The sequence below is a fragment of the Marmota monax genome, unplaced genomic scaffold (assembly GCF_021218885.2).
Source record: "Marmota monax isolate L192 unplaced genomic scaffold, Marmota_monax_Labrador192_F-V1.1 WCK01_AAM20220418_F8-fsc00068, whole genome shotgun sequence".
NCBI classification, from domain to species: Eukaryota; Metazoa; Chordata; class Mammalia; order Rodentia; family Sciuridae; genus Marmota; species Marmota monax.
In genome coordinates this window covers 1176183-1196950 of record NW_026692352.1, presented here as the reverse complement: position 1 = coordinate 1196950, position 20768 = coordinate 1176183, and the positions used below count along the sequence as shown (strand labels likewise).

The following is a 20768-nucleotide window of genomic DNA, read 5'->3' as shown; positions in this document are numbered from 1 at the left end:
TAAAAGAATGTTTTTTAGAGAGAAAATAAAAAGAAGAATTTTGCATGCAGGTCCTATTCATGAGGGTCTACCAGGAAATTTGCTATTTATGTATTTATTATTTGATTAATTGAGATGTTTATCTACTCTGCAACTGTTTATTAAATTACTTTTATATTCTGGGTATTGTTAATAGAATAGTGAAACTTAGATCAGAAGTAATCCTTACTTCATGGAGTTTTCACTTTATCTTATTCTTGGAAAATAGATAGAGAAGAAGCATATGTACTGCAAAAGTGGTATTTAATTCCCCTACTCTGTTATTCTGACATTTTTCCAATTTCCTTAATTTATTGATATACTCCTTGATGGTGTCTAAATTCCCTGTAAACTTCTTACTTACTCCATCTTAGGAAGATAGCATTTGTAAATATGAATATTTTAGGCTCTAACCAATATTTAGGTGATCTAGGATAGATATGCCCTGATTGATTCAGATTTTATATTTTAGTTTGATTATCCATTCTAGAGTCCCCCGGTCCTTGTTTCATTACTCTTACATCAATTTGGTTAGGTACCAAGTGCCAGTACTCGTATCCTTATCTCTTTGGTCTTTACCCCATAAACAATGGGGTTCATGGTAGGTGGCACCAATAGATAGAGGTTTGCCAGGAGGATAAGGGCATGCCTGGGCACATGGTGCCCAAAGCGATGGGTAAAGAAGGAAAAGAAAGCCAGAGTATAGAATATCAGGATGACACATATATGAGCTCCACAGGTTCCAAACGACTTTTTCCGAGCTTCCCTTGAAGGCAGTTGAAAGACTGTTCTCAAGATTAGCCAGTAGGAGAGGGAGATAAGGATACAGTCCAGCCCTGTGGTAAGAAGAGCTGCAGTGAGTCCATAAATGCTATTAAGGGTAAAGCTATTGCAGGCCAATTTGGCAATGCCCATGTTCTCACAGTATGTATGGTGAATAACATTGCTCCTGCAGAAATGTAGCCGGAGAATGAGGAGGACACCGGGGATGACAACAACCACACTTCGAGCCACCAGAGCCAGACCCACCTTGCCAATGAGAGAACCTGTAAGCAGAGTTGCATAATGGAGTGGTGCATAGATAGCCACATAACGATCAAAAGCCATGGCCAGTAAAATTGCAGATTCAGAGAGGAACAGAGCATGAAGGAAGAACATTTGTGTGAGGCAGGCAGCAAATGTTGACAGGGAGGGGCCTTGCCAGAAGATGAAAAGCATTTTAGGCACTGTGACAGTACAAAGGAGGACATCATTGAGTGCCAGCATGGTCAGGAAAAGATACATGGGTTCATGGAGGCTCCTGTCATGGGCCACCACTGCAATAACTAGGCCATTGCCTATCACAGCCAAGAGGTACATGAAGCTGAAAGGGATGGAGATCCAAATTTGAAAGTCTTCTAATCCAGGGACACCAGTCAGCAGAAAGGAAGTGAATTGAGTGGATGTATAGTTGCGCTTTGTTACAAAGAAATGACCAAAGTCTATTAAAAGAAAAACAGAAAATATCTAAAATAAACAAAAGTAGAAAATTTATTAATACTATTCAAGTTCTATTACTTTTGGCACAAAGAAGTGGAAGAAGTGAGGACAATGAATAACATGTTCTGAGATAAGTTATAAAATAACCATGTAACCAGTTAGGATGGCTGACATTGAGAATACAAACCATAGTGAATAGTGAAAAGGATGTGGAGCAACCAGAACACTTTTACAGTGTTGGTGGGACTGTAAATTAGTACAAGCACCATGGAAATCAGTATGGAGTTTCCTCAGAAGACTAGAAATGAAATCATCATATGACATGACCCAGCCTTGCCACTTCTAGGTATTTATCCTAAAGAATTAAAGTCATCATACTGTAGTGACATATGCATACTTATCTTTATAGCATCACAATTCACATTAGCAAATTATACCAGCCTAGGTATCTGTCAATGGATGAATGAATAAAGAAAATGTGACATATGCACAATGGAGTTTTATTCAGCCACAAAGAAAAATGAAATTATGTCATTTTCAGGAAAATGAATGGAATGTGAGAATGTTATGTTAAGTAACATAAGCCAAACTCAGAAGTCAATGGTCATATGTTTTCTCACAGAAGCTAGAGAGGAAAAAGGAAAAGAAAGATGTGTGTGATGGATGTACTTATGAAAATCAAAGGGAGATCAGTAGAGTAGAGGAAAGAGACCAAGGGAAGAATGAGGGAAGGGAAAGTAGAAATGCCGGGGAACAATATTGGCCAAAATATATTGTTATATTGTGTTCATGTACAAATAGGTAACAATGAATCTCACCATATGTACAGCTATAATGCCCCAACAAAAATATGTGCCAATCACAAAGATCATGACATGGAGTTGTGAAGACAAATAAAAATTAAGAGTATAATATGTCATTATTTAGAATAAGAAAATCTTTGAAAAAATGTCAAGGCCCATAATTACTCAATATCTAGCTTTGAAAGAGCCTTCCACAAAGTAGAAAAGATTTAAAGACTGCCTTTTTTATACCCACCAACAAAAGAGCTAGAACAAACTAATTTTTCTTAGCCATTATTCTTATTTTTAGAACACCAAATGAATCTTATCGGAGTGAACACGGAGCGCAGGGCGGCCGAGTCCCGGCTCCCGGAACCGTCCCGGAACCGCCCTGGCTCCGGGCTGCGGAGCCTGCGGAGGCTGCTTCTTGGACCCTGCTAATATCAGAGCAAACACGAAACACCAAGAAGCCGAATTCCAGCTCCCGGAACTGAGCCCGCGGGGACTGCTTCTTGGAGCTTACACTTATAGGAGCTTACACCGAGCACAGAGCGGCCGAGTTCCGGCTCCCGGAACCGTCCCGGAACCGCCCTGGCTCAGGGCTGCGGAGCCCGCGGAGGCTGCTTCTTGGACCCTGCTACTATCAGAGCATACACCAAACACTAAGCGGCCGAATTCCGGCTCCCGGAACTGAGCCCGCGGGGGCTGCTTCTTAGAGCCTACACTTATAGGAGCTTACACCGAGCACGGAGCGGCCGAGTTCCGGCTCCCGGAACTTCCCTGGACCGGGGCTAGGAGCCCGCGGAAACTGTGTCTCGGTCCGGGTCCTGCTGAGGGCAGGTCAGGACTCACCCATTGCTTGGGTTGCCTGGCAAGGGGAACGAAATGCTGCCATTCGCATAGGATACCAACATGGCAGAGATCTGATGTCAGCAGAAAGCGGTGGAGGAGAGATCTTCATCAATACCAGCGGTGACATAAGCAGTTGGTCTCCTGGTAAGGGGGGTGAGGCTCAGTCACCCGAGTCTCCTCAATTTGTCCTCGAGCCAGAGGGAAGGAGCCGGGCCGCCGCCAGCCCCCGGAGCAGGCCCAGCGGCTCGCCAGCGTGGTGACCGCGTGCCCCCAATTGGAGAGGGGGCGGAGCGGAGCCGCCACCCACACCCGCCAGGTGGGCAGACCCACGACCCAGTAGTACATGGGCGTGGTAGGAGGGGCAGGGCAGAGCCGCCCTTCGCGCTTGCAAGGTAAACAGACCGGTGACAGCCTGGCGGGTCAGGCCCAGTGGCCTGCCAGTGTGGTACACACGTCACCCCAACTCGAGTAGGGGCAGAGCAGATCCTTATCCCACGCCCGGATCAGGCCCTGCCGGTGTGGTGGTCACGTGACCCCAATTGGAGTGGGGGTGGAGCGGAACCGCCACCCGTGCCCGCAGGGTGAGCAGACCAGTGATCAACCTGCAGATCAGGCCCAGGGGTCCGCAGGCGTGGTAGGAGGGGCAGGGCAGATCCGCCGCCCGCGCCTTCAAGGTAGGCAGACCTACAACAGACCGGCGGATCAGGCCCAGGAGCCTGCCGGCGGGGTACAAACACCACCCTAATTGGAGTAGTGACAGAGCAGAGTCGCCTTCCTTGCCAGGAACAGACCCAGCATCCTGCAGGCGGGGTAGTCACGACACCCCAATTGGAGTAGGGGCAAAGCAGAGCCTCCACTCGTGCCCGAAAGGTGGGCAGATCTGCGACCGACCAGCAGGACAGGCCCAGTGGCCTGCTGGTACGACAGACACGTCACCCCAATTGGAGTAGGGGCAGAACAGAGCCGCCACCAGCTCCCAGAACAGGCCCAGTGACCTGCCGGCGTGGTAGCCACGACACCCCAATTGGAATAAGGAGAGAGCAGAGCCGCCGCCCGCACCTGCAGGAAAGATACGCAAGCAGTATGAAAAGACAAGGAAAGAAAGGACCACAAGCAATGCAGGTCAACGCAACTTTAGAAGAGGTAACAGCTGCAGCAGATGGAATGTCAGATAAAGAATTCAGGATATACATGCTTCAGATGATCTGGAGTATCAAGGAAGACATTAAACAGCAAACTCAGACAATGAAAGATCACTTCGACAACGAATTACGCAAACAAATCCAGGAAGCAAAGGATCAACTATACAGGGAGATAGAGGTTATAAAAAACAAGCAATCAGAAATCCTAGAAATGCAGGAAGCAATAAACCAACTTAAAAACTCAATGGAGAATACTACCAGCAGAGTAGAACACTTAGAAGATAGAACATCAGACAATGAAGACAAAGTATTTCAACTGGAAAAGAACATAGACAGCTCAGCAAGACTGTTAAGAAACCATGAGCAGAACATCCAAGAAATATGGGATAACATTAAGAGACCAAACTTAAGAGTCATTGGGATACAGGAAGGTACAGAGCTCCAAACCAAAGGAATGAGCAGTCTATTCAATGAAATAATACAAGAAAACTTCCCAGACTTGAAGAATGAGACAGAATCCCAAATCCTAGAAGCCTACAGGACGCCGAATGTGCAAAATCATAAGAGATCCACACCTAGACACATTATAATGAAGATGCCCAACATACAGAATAAGGAGAGAATTTTAAAAGCTACAAGAGAAAGGAAGCAGATTACATTTAGGGGCAAGCCAATCAGGATAACAGCTGATCTTTCAACACAGACTCTGAAAGCTAGAAGATCCTGGAATAACATATTTCAAACACTGAAAGATAATGGGTTCCAACCAAGAATTGTGTATCCAGCGAAATTAAGCTTCAGGATGGAGAATGAAATTAAAACCTTCCACGATAAACAAAAGTTTAAAGAATTCGCAGCTAGAAAACCATCTCTTCAAAACATCCTAGCCAAAGTATTACAGGAAGAGGAAATGGAAAATAACAATGAAAACCAACAGTGGGAGGTAGGACAGTAAAGGGGGGGGGGAAAACAATCAAAGAGGAAAACAAACAATGTTTAGTAACAGAAATAAACAAATATGGCTGGAAGAACAACCCATATCTCAATAATAACCCTAAATGTTAATGGCTTAAACTCACCAATTAAGAGACACAGGCTAGTAGAATGGATCACAAAACAAGACCCAACAATATGCTGCCTACAGGAGACGCATTTGATAGGAAAAGACATACATAGGCTGAAGGTGAAAGGTTGGGAAAAATCATATCACTCATATGGACTTCGGAAACAAGCAGGCGTGTCCATACTCATATCAAATAAAATAGATTTCAAGCCAAAGTTAATCAAAAGAGATAAAGAGGGACACTACATACTGCTTAAGGGAACCATACACCAACAAGACATAACAATCATAAATATTTATGCCCCAAACAATGGTGCAGCTATGTTCGTCAAACAAACTCTTCTCAAGTTCAAGAGTCTAATAGACCACCACACCATAATCATGGGAGACTTCAACACACCTCTCTCGCCACTGGACAGATCTTCCAAACAAAAGTTGAATAAGGAAACTATAGAACTCAATAACACTATTAATAACCTAGACCTAATTGACATATATAGAGTATACCACCCAACATCAAGCAGTTACACTTTTTTCTCAGCAGCACATGGATCCTTCTCAAAAATAGATCATATATTATGTCACAGGGCAACTCTTAGACAATATAAAGGAGTAGAGATATTACCATGCATCTTATCTGATCATAATGGAATGAAACTGAAAATCAACGATAAAAGAAGGAAGGAAAAAGCATACATCAATTGGAGAATGAACAATAGGTTACTGAATGATCAATGGGTTATAGAAGACATCAAGGAGGAAATTAAAAAATTCTTAGAGATAAATGAAAACACAGACACAACATATCGGAATCTATGGGACACATTGAAAGCAGTTCTAAGAGGAAAATTCATTGCTTGGAGTTCATTCCTTAAAAAAAGAAAAAACCAACAAATAAATGATCTCATACTTCATCTCAAAATCCTTGAAAAAGAAGAGCAAAACAACAGCAAAAGAAGTAGAAGGCAAGAAATAATTAAAATCAGAGCTGAAATTAATGAAATCGAAACAAAAGAAACAATTGAAAAAATTGACAAAACTAAAAGTTGGTTCTTTGAAAAAATAAACAAAATCGACAGACCCTTAGCGATGCTAGTGAAGAGAAGAAGAGAGAGAACTCAAATTACTAGCATACGGGATGAAAAAGGCAATATCACAACAGACACTTCAGAAATACAGAAGATAATCAAAAACTATTTTGAATCCTTATACTCCAATAAATTAGAAGATAGTGAAGGCATAGATAAATTTCTTAAGTCATATGATCTGCCCAGATTGAGTCAGGAGGATATAGAAAACCTAAACAGACCAATATCAATTGAGGAGATAGAAGAAACCATCAAAAGACTACCAACTAAGAAAAGCCCAGGTCCCGATGGGTATACAGCAGAATTTTACAAAACCTTTAAAGAAGAACTAATACCAATACTTTTCAAGCTACTTCAGGAAATAGAAAAGGAGGGAGAACTTCCAAATTCATTCTATGAGGCCAACATCACCCTGATACCTAAACCAGACAAAGACACTTCAAAGAAAGAAAACTACAGACCAATATCTCTAATGAACCTAGATGCAAAAATCCTCAATAAAATTCTGGCGAATCGGATACAAAAACATATCAAAAAAATTGTACACCATGATCAAGTAGGATTCATCCCTGGGATGCAAGGCTGGTTCAATATACGGAAATCAATAAATGTTATTCACCACATCAATAGACTTAAAAATAAGAACCATATGATCATCTCGATAGATGCGGAAAAAGCATTTGACAAAGTACAGCATCCCTTTATGTTCAAAACTCTAGAAAAACTAGGGATAACAGGAACATACCTCAATATTGTAAAAGCAATCTATGCTAAGCCTCAGGCTAGCATCATTCTGAATGGAGAAAAACTGAAGGCATTCCCTCTAAAATCTGGAACAAGACAGGGATGCCCTCTCTCTCCACTTCTCTTCAACATAGTTCTCGAAACACTGGCCAGAGCAATTAGACAGACGAAAGAAATTAAAGGCATAAAAATAGGAAAAGAAGAAATTAAATTATCACTATTTGCAGATGATATGATTCTATATCTAGCAGACCCAAAAGGCTCTACAAAGAAACTATTAGAGCTAATAAATGAATTCAGCAAAGTGGCAGGATTTAAAATCAACACGCATAAATCAAAGGCATTCCTGTATATCAGCGACAAATCCTCTGAAATGGAAATGAGGACAACCACTCCATTCAAAATATCTTCAAAAAAAATAAAATACTTGGGAATCAACCTAACAAAAGAGGTGAAAGACTTATACAATGAAAACTACAGAACCCTAAAGAGAGAAATAGAAGAAGATCTTAGAAGATGGAAAAATATACCCTGTTCATGGATAGGCAGAACTAACATCATCAAAATGGCGATATTACCAAAAGTTCTCTATAGGTTTAATGCAATGCCAATCAAAATCCCAATGGCATTTCTTGTAGAAATAGAGAAAGCAATCATGAAATTCATATGGAAAAATAAAAGACCCAGAATAGCAAAAACAATGCTAAGCAAGAAGTGTGAATCAGGCGGTATAGCGATACCAGACTTCAAACTATACTACAGAGCAATAGTAACAAAAACAGCATGGTACTGGTACCAAAACAGGCGTGTGGACCAATGGTACAGAATAGAGGACACAGAAACCAATCCACAAAACTACAACTATCTTATATTTGATAAAGGGGCTAAAAGCATGCAATGGAGGAAGGATAGCATCTTCAACAAATGGTGCTGGGAAAACTGGAAATCCATATGCAACAAAATGAAACTGAATCCCTTTCTCTCGCCATGCACAAAAGTGAATTCAAAATGGATCAAGGAACTTGATATCAAATCAGAGACGCGCCATCTGATAGAAGAAAAAGTTGGCTACGATCTACAGTCGGTGGGGTCGGGCTCCAAATTCCTCAATAGGACACCCATAGCACAAAAGTTAATAACTAGAATCAACAAATGGGACTTACTCAAACTAAGAAGTTTTTTCTCAGCAAAAGAAACAATAAGAGAGGTAAATAGGGAGCCTACATCCTGGGAACAAATCTTTACTCCTCACACTTCAGATAGAGCCCTAATATCCAGAGTATACAAAGAACTCAAAAAATTAGACAATAAGAGAACAAACAACCCAATCAACAAATGGGCCAAGGACCTGAACAGACACTTCACAGAGGAGGACATACAGTCAATCAACAAGTACATGAAAAAATGCTCAACATCTCTAGCTGTCAGAGAAATGCAAATCAAAACCACCCTAAGATACCATCTCACTCCAGTAAGATTGGCAGCCATTAGGAAGTCAAACAACAACAAGTGCTGGCGAGGATGTGGGGAAAAGGGTACACTTGTACATTGCTGGTGGGACTGCAAATTGGTGCAGCCAATTTGGAAAGCAGTATGGAGATTTCTTGGAAAGCTGGGAATGGAGCCACCATTTGACCCAGCTATTCCCCTTCTTGGTCTATTCCCTAAAGACCTAAAAAGAGCATGCTACAGGGACACTGCTACATCGATGTTCATAGCAGCACAGTTCACAATAGCAAGACTGTGGAACCAACCTAGATGCCCTTCAATAGACGAATGGATAAAAAAAATGTGGCATTTATACACAATGGAGTATTACTCTGCATTAAAAAATGACAAAATCATAGAATTTACAGGGAAATGGATGGCATTAGAGCAGATTATGCTAAGTGAAGCTAGCCAATCCCTAAAAAACAAATGCCAAATGTCTTCTTTGATATAAGGAAAGTAACTAAGAACAGAGTAGGGACGAAGAACAGGAGAAGAAGATTAACATTTAACAGGGATGAGAGGTGGGAGGGAAAGGGAGAGAGAAGGTAAATTGCACGGTAATGGAAGGAGACCCTCAGGGTTATACAGTGGAGGGGGTAGAGAGAGAGGAGGGGAGGGGAGGGGAGAGGTGGGGAGGGGGGAGGGTGGATGATGGGAAAGGCAGCGGAGCACAACAGACACTAGTATGGCAATTTGTAAATCAATGGATGTGTAACTGATGTGAATCTGCAATCTGTGTATGGGGTGAAGGTGGGAGTTCATAACCCACTAGAATCAAAGTGTGGAATATGATATGTCAAGAAATTTGTAATGTTTTGAACAACCCACAATAAAAAATTAAAAAAAAAAAAAAAAAAAAAAACTCCAAATGATATTTTAAAATACAAATACACATTCTATAATATATATCAAATATTAAATTATTCATTTTTCTATCAAATTCAGTGAGACACTATCTCAAAAAAATCCCTACATTAATTGCAATTTTCCTGTTAAGATAATCTTTTCCTTTAATAGGGAAGTAGGGTACATGATCACACTATCAACACATATTCTATATTTAGTCTATTCCCCTTACACTTTATATACTTTCCATTTCTGTCTCCCCCTGCCCTTATTCAGATGAGGAAGGAAATAAAAAATTCCAGATCCAAGGGCTCAAGTACAGACACATGGCATAGACATAGTTTTTAATGAAAACACTAAGAGAGATTTTTTTAAATGGTTATTTTTAAAAATAAAGAGTTATAACCACAATTTTATTTGTCACTTAAGACTGATAATTTACTTCATTAGCATATGTGTGTCTTAGCAGCACCAGATATTTCAATATCTGCATATTTATTTATTTATTTATTTACTGTATTTACTAGTGAATTGCAGCTATACTTAACAGTGATGTTCACTGTGACATATTTTTACATGCACATAACATAATTTCCTCTGTTTTATTCCCCAGTACTTCCCCTTTCCCTCCCCTCATCCCTCCCCCAATCCCTTTCCTCTACTCTACCGGTTTTCCTTGTTTTTACCTAATTTTTAAAAAGATGATGTATTATAATTATACATTAAAATGGGATTCATTGTGATATAAATGCAGATAACATAATTTAGTCAATTTTATGATGTTGATCCTCCCCTTACCCTACAATTCTTCTATTTCACGATATCACCTTTTTATATCTAGTTTTTGCATATGAGAGAAAACATCAAACACTTGGCTTTTTGCATCTGGCTTATTTTACTCAGCATGATGTTCTTCAGCACACTTAAGTAGAAGATAGATCATGTATCAGTGTAGGTGTTGAAAATACTGCAGAAATAGTACATAATAACAATAATTCAAATATATAAATATATATTTATCAATACTTACATTTTCCTGAAAAAAAGATATTCTCTGAACATTATATTTACTTTCTAATTTGAAGGTTACAACTCCTCTATTTTATCATTATTATGAATTTATCATTATTATTCCAATTTTACATAAACAGAAACTCAAGCATTGAAGGATTAACTTTTCGAATGTCATGTCACAGTACATAACACCTACTTTTGAATTCAGACATGCTAACTAAAGAATACACACTTTTAACTACTAAGCTACTCTAATTTACCTTCTAGATGCATGATTTCTAAATCATTAGAAACATAAACAAGTAGATCTTGATTTTTTTTCTTAATGCCCTACAATGATATTCATAAATTTTAGGAAAAACAGTCAAACCTAGCTTGTAAGAATTCAGGGAGATAAGTATATATATTCATCTGTATTGCACAATGATATTTATCATAATACCCCAGGGAATAATTTCTTGGAAAGAAGTCTTTAGAGAATTTTGCATGCTGAGTGACAACCTTCGTACTCAGACACACCAGTTAAAGTATGGCTCAGCTCACTAGATCAGCGTCTTTCACACTTGTGGAAATGGTATTTTCCAGATCTGAACTGCATCTGATAATTTTCCATGCCTGACTGAGTCTCTGAGCAATGTATCTGCAAATTTTCGCCAGTTCAAAATTTATGTCCTAATTATAATGATGTAGAAATAGGGACGTTTCTGTTGGGATTACTCTGCTAGAACACAAACCTCTCTTCCGACAAAGCCATACTTTGAGGCTATTTAAATTTACTTTAATAAGTTATTTATATGATGTTTTGAGATTTTACCAAGGGAAAAGTATGATAGGGAATTTGGAGAACTCTCACTTTTCAAATACAGCATTTTAAAAATCAGTAAATTTTACTTTATTTGCAAAGTTTTAGGTTTACAGAAAAATTAAATCAAATTGAAGGTGAAGGAGTTTCACAAAGAAATCGTCAATTGTATGTTTGCAGCCAAGAAAAATGAATCAACTTATATTCCATCCTGTCACCATGTGTTGATATCATGCTTTTTTTATCCACATGGGCACATTCTGAGTCATGAACTATGTTTATATTTAAATAATTTACAGTATTTTTTTATATGACTGTGCCTTCCCTTACTAAGCATTCTGATACTTATACACATATTTATAGACAAATTATAAAGAAAGTAATGATAGTGGTCTTATCTCATTAAATAAAATATATTTATTTAACTATATAGTTTATTAATAGATAATCTTGAAAAATTAAAGTTAGTTGTAATAAAAAAGTAATTTTGTCAACTACACATTTTGTATGCCTTGCATATTATCAAGAATTGATTTCACCTTATTTTTAACATAATAAAATACTTTGAAACCAACATAGTTGGTTATATATATATATATATATATATATATATATATATATATATATACTGATTCTTTCTTATAAAATACCACTGACAAATCTTTGTTGTCTAATTTAACTCCAAATAAATAAGTTCTACTTATACATATGGATACTTGCATGGTATAGTTGAAAAATCTCATAACATGCAAGATATGTAAATTGAACATCCTCAGCAAGTGAAATATATATTTGTTAAATATATATTTAGTGAAATATATATTTAGCATATATTTCCTTGTACTTGATATAAAATTCATCATTTTCCTCAAAATCAAACTTGTATTTTTTTCCCTGACAACAGTAAACTGCTTTGTTGCTAACATCATAAAGAAAACAGAGGAACAGTAAAAACCAACAGAATTCCTGCAAAACCTAGGTCTAGTTGCATACATTACGATTTTAATGCATTATTTATTTCCCAAAATTTAGTTGTAGATATATTGCAATATCAGTCCAAACTCCAACTTGTACCTTTCATATGTTTGCAAGCTAACTCTAAAATTTATATATAAAAACAAAGGAACAAGAAGAATTAAATCAATCCCCCCAAAAGAATAACAAAGTAAGAGGACTCACATCACATTATTTCAAGACTTATTATAAAGATACAGTAACCAAGATAGTATGGTTTTAACACAGAGAGGAAAAAAATCTGTCAGTGTACCAAATATTAAAAATTTGATAAGTCATCATTCATATGTAATACAATTTTAGAAAATCATCTTAATTCCATCTAGGCTCAGGATCTCTTGCACTGTGCCCCCTACATTTGGGGTGGGTCTCCCTCAGTTTGCTCTCCCATGTGCTGATCATTCCTGGAAACACCCTCATTGACAACTCAGAGCCTCTTAATCTAAAGCATCTCTTAATCCTATCAAGTTTACAATCCAGTTTAACTATCACAGAAGGTATTCAATATATACAATAGTCCTACCAACAGTATAGGGAACCAAAAGGATAGTTGTGCGAACTTTCAACATACATAATTCCAATCGCCTTCAAGAGAGTATGTAAACCACTGGACAAGAGAAGTTGAGCACAATTTTAATTTAATTTTTGTTCTAATCTAGAAAAATAATTATACTTTTCATTCAAATAATAAAATTTGCTTAAACCCAATTTCCCAAAGATTGCAGATCAGCCTATGATCAAACTGAGTCCATATGGGGCTCTGGTGTTCTAGGAAGCTCACTGTTTCATAAAGTGTACCTCTTAGTTGGAGAATCATCATGAGGAAACGAATCTCTTTTACCATGAACCATAGGTAATTACTCCACGTGCAGCCACTTAAAATGTTGGGGTTGGAATCACAGGCCTAAAGAGGGACTGGGTCAACCTTGATTCCAACTTTTCATTGTTTTTAACCCTGAAAATGAAGTCGCTCCTTTCACAAGTTCTTATGCTAGAGTTGGGACCTCAATTAATATCTCCTAAATTCCTGTTATAGTCTTTCATATTTTCATGACATTAGACAGCAAATATGTATTATAACATAAATATAAAATTTATGCAGAGAGTCAAATTGTCAAATATTAGTAGAAATTTATTCTAAATGTTAAAATGTGCATGCACATTTTTAAATTTTTAGTAAATTAAACTGCACAAAATATTTTACATATTTTTCTACTTGTGTCTTTTATTTTAAATTTCGGAGTGGATATATGCATGTGTACTGATTCACAGATGTAAAAGTACAAGTATAAATTCAAGAGTGTTGGGATTAGAAAAAGCTATAGACCTTCTACTATTCCTCAGCATTCTATTGATGACAGTCCAGTAACCACATGACAAAAATTGGTCACAAATCAGATCTTGTGTTAACCTAAGTGAATACTACAGTTTTGGAATAGAACTACTGACTTCCAAGCTTTGTCTTCCCTGACCACAGTGCCCTCTCTGCTGGAAACCACTAAGCTTTTCAAAATGGGCTCCTTTTCTCTATTTTAAAGTATTTTCCACCCCCTTCTCAACACAAAACAAGCCAGGAACTTTCTTAAAATTGATAATAATCAAATGTTTAAGTAACAAGAGCTAGTAAGAATAATTGAATTTTAAAGAAATTTATTAAAAACATTCAGATTTTAGTTTTCATTTGACTTGAGTTTTCATTTCAGATGAGATTGGGCATGTTCAGGGTGGTATGACTATAGACTTTAGTTTTCATTTCAACTTTCAACTTATTTGTCTTGATATATATGCTTTACCATTCAAAAGTTTTCTCCCAAATATTGTGGGTCCTGCCACTCCTCTGAAGGTTGTGACCGCAGGTGTAAAACCTCAGATTTGTATGTTACTTTTCAGTACTTTATAATCACCTTTGTACATATTCCTCAGATCATTTCCATTTTCTGAGATTGGGAGATCCAAATTTATCAAATCAGCACTTCATACCACTTGAATGCATACAATGTTTTTTCAATTATGCCTCCATAAAGCTGAAAAAATAATAACAAAAAAAGAATCAAGAGAGAAGATTTGCAATCAGGAGTCCTTAGGTAACACAGGAAAACTCCTCCCCAGTGTAAAACCTGAAATAATGGTGGCAAACATACACACAGTTATACAGGCACAGATACATAACAGAATCATGAAATTTGTTCTTCACAGAATCACCAAGGGGAGGTCATAATTACCAAAGCCATAATTTTATTTGTGGAAATATATTTAGAAGAAAATCAAGCTGATGTTCAGATAATCTCTATTTTAGGGTAGCTTCTGTTGCAATGAGAAACAGGACAACTTCTTTTATCCTGTTATGAATTTTCAGAAATTTGCTAAAAGATGAAGGAAATATGGGAAATAACATAAATAAAGTAAGGGAGTTGTTGGGACCTTAGACTCAGGAGGAGGATGCTTTAAATGCTATATAGCTACCTACCACTCTTAACCCCTGCACACTTTCTTAAACTTATAAAAGCGGTTTAGGCTGTTTCTGAGTAATAAACAATCTCTTCAGATTTCACATGTGGAGACACAAAGGGAATACACTTGAGTGGGCAAAATCAGCAAACTTACTTTTATTGTCCAACCACGGTAAAAGAATGAGATTTATAAAACAAAGATTTGACATAATCAATGCATGGAACATGTTTTCATTATTTTTGTATATCTTATGTTTATCAGTACTTGATGGGAACAGATGACTTTTGTTTACAAGCAATTTTTTTTCTTTTTGTTAAAAGAAATATAAGGATCAGAAGCAAATTTTGGTATGGTAAAAAGATTCCTAGAAATTACTCAGGACATATGTTTCGTGAAATATATAATCCATTTTTTTAAACAAATGTCCCCATTAGGCTGTTTAAGGCTTGAGAATGAACCATTTCTTACCCATAGCAGAGGTGACTAGTGAGCAGAAATTCTCCATCACATTTTGTAAGTAGGAACCATAAGCTAACTATTCAAAGAACTCTGTTCAGTTATAGGTAAACTTTTTCCCTTGTTGTTGTTTTTGTTACACATGACAGTAGAATCTATTCTGATATATTTAAACAAACATGAACTATATCTTATTCTATTTAGAATCCAGTTTTGTGAATGTACATAGTATTGAGATTCACTGTGGTGTACTCATACATGTACATAGGAAAGTTATGTCAGATTCAGGTCTTAAAAGAGCTATTAAAAAGTAGCATCATAGGAAGAGCAAAGGCACTTCACAGGCATCAGTTTTAATAAAAAATTCCCAAACTGAAATGTGAAGGGAGAAAAGAAAAGAATAGACGATGGGGAACATTTGAGAACAATGTGACAATATAAAATCATTTAACACAGATGATTTGAATACCAGAAGAAGAAAAGGAGAAGAACTACACAAAGTAATAATGTTCTAGAATTTTCCAAATTTAATAAGTGAAATAAAACTATAGATCCAGGAATACCATCTAACACCAAGGAAAAATCATGTCATGTGTTGACCATGATCATGTGTTGTCCATGTGTTGTCATCTTTATACTGATCATTAATGAGGCTATGTTTGAAGCTTGGATATCTTTTCTGAGTTTCAGCAGTATATATTAGGTGAGTTGTATATAATTGTTTGATTTCCTGCAGATATTCTGCATTATGTGGATATAAAATTGAATTCATCATCTTTTATCTACCTTTATTTCAGTGCCAGTAAAATGCCACCATCTACCTACTCATTGAAATTAAAAAATAAAAGTCTAATTTATCACCAAAAGATTATAGAAATTGGGAGTGGAATAAAGGTCACCAGAGGCTGGGAAACTAAAGGGGAAAAAAAGGCAAACAAATTTGGTCATGGGTACAATGTTACAGTTAGCCAGGAGCAAGCTCTCTGGTGTTGTATTGCACAGTAGGGTAAATAGAGTTAATGTTAATTCATGCATATTTCAAAATAGCTAGAAAATAAGATTTGAAATGCTTTCATCACACAAAATGCTAATTATTTAAGGTGATTAACATGCTAATTACCCTGATTTGATCATTATACATGAATCCAAACATCAGATTAGGGCTGGGTATATAGCTCAGTTGGTAGAGTGCTTGCCTCACATGCACAACCCTGGGTTTGATACTCAACATCACAAAAACAAAAAACAAACAAAAAACACATCACATTGCACCCCATAAATCTACCACAAAAACAACAAACAAAAAACACATCACATTGCACCCCATAAATATGTACCATTTTATATGTGAATGAAAAGTAAAAATTAAAAACAAATTCCAGTTAGAATAGATTGTGGGATAGGTGTAGTCAACACCTCAATGCAGTGATTCTTCTGTGAATTAATGCTATTAGTATGGGTACCACATATAGGTGAAAGGCTTATTTTTTTAATTAACAAAACATTTTTGTTAATAATAACCGTATAATAAAGATGTCTCTCTGTGATGTTTCTTGAATAATACATGATGTACTTGTCTTTTCATTAAGATTTTGTTTCATCATTATCAACTCCAATTATGATACATGATTACTGTAGTGTGCCTCCTGGTATTTCAGAGAATAAGCAAATAGACTGAGACTGTAGAAACTTGTTAGGCTAGTTCTTTCTTTTACTTGTGCTACCTTTCAAAATTATGATTTTGTTTTCTGGTATTACTTATAATCTCTTTGCTGCTTCAATCTCACTTTGTGTCCCTTTTGTTTTCCTCATAAGGCAAGATAATGAGGAGCTGAAGAGCAAAAATTTTATGAAGTAATTATAAAACAATTACTACTGCATTTAGTATGAAAGCTACTATAAAAAAGTCCATGAATTTTATCTTAAATTCATCTTTCATTTACAGTTGAGCAACTAGTTGTGTTCAAGGTTGAGGATATTAAAAAAAAATGACACCTGAGAAAATTATGCTTGGGATTGTTTCCATTCTTGGGATTAAAAAGGTTAGTTGGCAATTCTGACCAAATAAACTAGCAATTTAAGAACTGAGTAACAATACCATCTTCAAAATTTCTACTGAGAAAAAGAAAATAAAATCAGCAAAATCTTAGAATGCACTAGAAAGTTTCACTAGAAGTGAAACTGAAAAGTCCTTATATAGGCATGACGACCGGCACACAGCTGTACCTGCATTAATTGCCTCATGAACACTTTGCCCTTGCCAGGAGTCTTCCTAAAATGAGTAACCTATTCATCCACTCAATCTTCCATCCAATAATGAAACCGAACAACTAATATATGGAAAGTGCCATGTTCAGGGGAGGGGATGCAATGGTGAACCTGAGAGATACACTAGCTGACTTCATGAAACTATATCTTTTTTTTTTAGTTGTAGATGGACAGAATGCCTTTATTTTATTTGTTTGTTTTTATGTGGTGCTGAGGATAAAACCCAGTGCCTTACACATGCTCGGCAAGACCTCTACCACTAAACTACAGCTCCAGCCCCATGAGTACTATTACTTGATGGATAATTTTAAGAGTTCTTCTAATATCAGTGAATTCCAAATCTATCCATTACTCTATTCACCAAAAAAATACTTCTCTTACGTTGTAAAACAAAGCATTATCTAACTACTTCTATGTTTGTAAAATTCCTTAACTGATGTTTGTCTCTTTTCCATTTAGAATTGCTCCCTTCATGAGTCTTAAACCATATGTACCTTTCCTTCAAAATAGATCATTTCTTCCCATGATGAGATTTCTTGAGGATCCATGAAGACAGATGGTGCCTCTTTCTTACATTCTTCTCCTCACTAAGGGACTCACTATGTGTTCGGTGGCTCACTAATCAATAGCACAATTAATGTCTCACCTTTACTTTCTCTTTCTGCCAAATATTTAATGACTCCTTATGTCACTGATGCCAGCTCCACATGACAAGAAGATGCGCAGCATCCTCAGTCGGATCTGCTTGGTCTTGATGGTATACACGACTGGATTGAGCACTGGTGGTATAAGAAAATGGAGATAGGAGAGCGCCACACGGCTGCAGGGGGAAGCCCACTTCCCAAACCGGTGGATCATGGACAGGCCGATCATAGGTGTGTAGAAGAGCAGAACAGAACAGATGTGGGACACACAGGTATTGAGGGCTTTCAAACGCTCAGCCTTAGAGGCAATGGACAACACTGTCTGGAGGATTAACCCATAGGAGAGAATAATGAGCACCGAGTCCACACCCAGCGTAGAGAGAACAACAAAGAGGCCATAGGCACTATTGATGTGGGTGTCAGCACAGGCCAGCTTCATGACATCCGGGTGCAGGCAGTAGGAATGGGAGAGCAGGTGGTTCCTGCAGTAAGGCAGCTTCTTCAGCATGATGGGGGCTGGGACGTGGAGACCCACACTGCGCACCATGATGGCCAATCCCAAACTGACAATCCGGGGATTTGTGAGGATGGTACCATAGCGCAGGGGTTTGCTGATGGCCACAAAACGGTCAAAGGCCATAATCAGCAGCACAGAGGACTCCATGACAGAGAAGGTGTGGATGAAGAAGAGCTGCACCAAGCACAAGTCCACCGCCACCTTTCTGAGCCCCAGTATATAGATGGGAAGCATAGTGGGCAGCGTGGAGGCAGATAGGCCCAGGTCTGTCACTGCCAGCATCGATAGAAAGTAATACATGGGCTGGTGAAGCGAGGGTTCCGACCTCACCACCCACAGGATCAGGCTGTTCCCTGCCAGAGAGGCCACATACATAGCACACAAAGGGATGGAGAGCCAGATGTACACAGCCTCCAGGCCTGGGAGGCCAGTCAGCAAGAAGGAGGTGCTCGTGTGGTTGAAGTGTGACATGGTGACCCAGAACTGCAGAACTCCAGGTGAAGGTAGTCACTGGCTCTAAAATCAAATGGTTTGCTGGGTCACAACATCTTTTGTACACGATGATCTTAGGAAAGCTCTCAATATGTTTTTCTAGTCTTATTATTTATCCAATTATTTTTTATAGCTCAAGAAGAAGGGTCTTTAAAAAAAGAGATGAAATATTATAAATAGTATAACATGTGAGTCTTAAAAGGGACTAAGGCAATATTGGTTCCAATATGCCATTACCCCAATGGGAAATTAAGTCTAGTTTCCACCATTTATTATATTAGATTTGGGACTAGAATCCAGGTGTTCATTATTCCTATGAAGATTATTTTCAAACTACCTTGTAACAGGTACTTCTCCAATTCACTGAATATGAGAATTTTTCAGAGGCATCTTCTTTCAGTAATAACAACATACAACAAAGCAAGTCCCTTTACCATGTCAGCTTACCTATATGAGCACACAAATACAACTTCATCACATTTGCAATTTAAAATGCCAAGGAATGGCAAAAGGTTTAGACTTTTATCCAAATATGATTCATTCTCTGAGTGACTATGTTCATGTGGACCAGTTAAATTACATAGGATGACTCTTAACTCTCAGAGTTTGAAATATATATATATATATATATATATATATATATATATATATATGCTAATCTATAACTATTTAACATTATATCAATAAGAATATTTTTAAAAACAGAAAATTGCATTTACTTACTCAGAAGCCAGAGCTTAAGCCAATTTAAACTAATTTCCAGAGATATACAATAATCCGTGTATAAAACTTTTTCTCTCCCTTGAACTTCAGCCCACCTTCCTATATTTAACCCATTATGAGTTTTCTATTTGTAGAAAACACAGTAAAAGACAACACGATTTGAACACTTTCCCCTTTCCTCCTAATCCTAATCAAAGAATAGATTTTTCTGTATATTCTTTTCAGAAATGCAAAACATTACAGAACAACAATAAGCAAGGAAAACTTAAATTTGAGGATCAGACAATCATATACTTAGAGGTCAGTGGTTTTTTTTGGTGGTAGTGGTTTGATTTTCTCCATTTTCTCTTAGTGCTATCACCCTTCCTCTCAATGGTCCTAAGATATGTAATCTTTGAGTAAGCCCACAATGAATTGTGTCACTTTTTCTTCTGCAGATAAAAACATACAAGTATCACTTTGTTCTATCACTTTGTCACTTTACCCAGCACAAGTCTTTACACCACTATTTCACTTAAGAACTTTATCAAGCTTTTTCACATGTACCATTTTAAAGCATCTTAACCCTCAGTCACTGATACAGTGGTTTTCCAGACTAAGAAATTTAACCATTTAAAATTCAAGTCTATAAGTTTGTTACTTCAACTAAAAGGGAAGAAATTAGGACTTGAAAATTATTCTGGCCAACTTCCTGTTTTGTATTCTGAATAATGAGTCCTGTAACAACTGATGTTGAAGACAAATACCAGCTGTTGAAGAAAAGACTCTAGATAGGCACAAAACTTTTTCTTAGGTCAACCATTTGGCCTGCCCCCCCACCCCCAGGAATTCTTTTCATTCTTTTTTAGTTTCATATATGATGGTAAGTTATTTTTTAAATTT

At 37.4% G+C, this 20768-nt stretch overlaps 2 protein-coding genes across 2 annotated transcripts; both read right to left on the bottom strand.

The window, feature by feature from the left end:
* Window positions 1–549: 549 nt before the first annotated feature.
* Window positions 550–10792, bottom strand: LOC124091140 (olfactory receptor 52Z1P-like). Its single transcript, XM_046442111.1, has 2 exons — window positions 10780–10792; window positions 550–1499 (listed from the first exon to the last, which is right to left on the bottom strand). The coding sequence occupies exons 1-2, from the start codon at window positions 10790–10792 to the stop codon at window positions 550–552; spliced, it is 963 nt and encodes a 320-aa protein (XP_046298067.1).
* Window positions 10793–18182: 7390 nt separating this feature from the next.
* LOC124091139 (olfactory receptor 51G2-like) lies at window positions 18183–19142 on the bottom strand. The gene has a single exon (XM_046442110.1). The coding sequence runs from the start codon at window positions 19140–19142 to the stop codon at window positions 18183–18185; it is 960 nt and encodes a 319-aa protein (XP_046298066.1).
* Between the last annotated feature and the right edge of the window lie 1626 nt (window positions 19143–20768).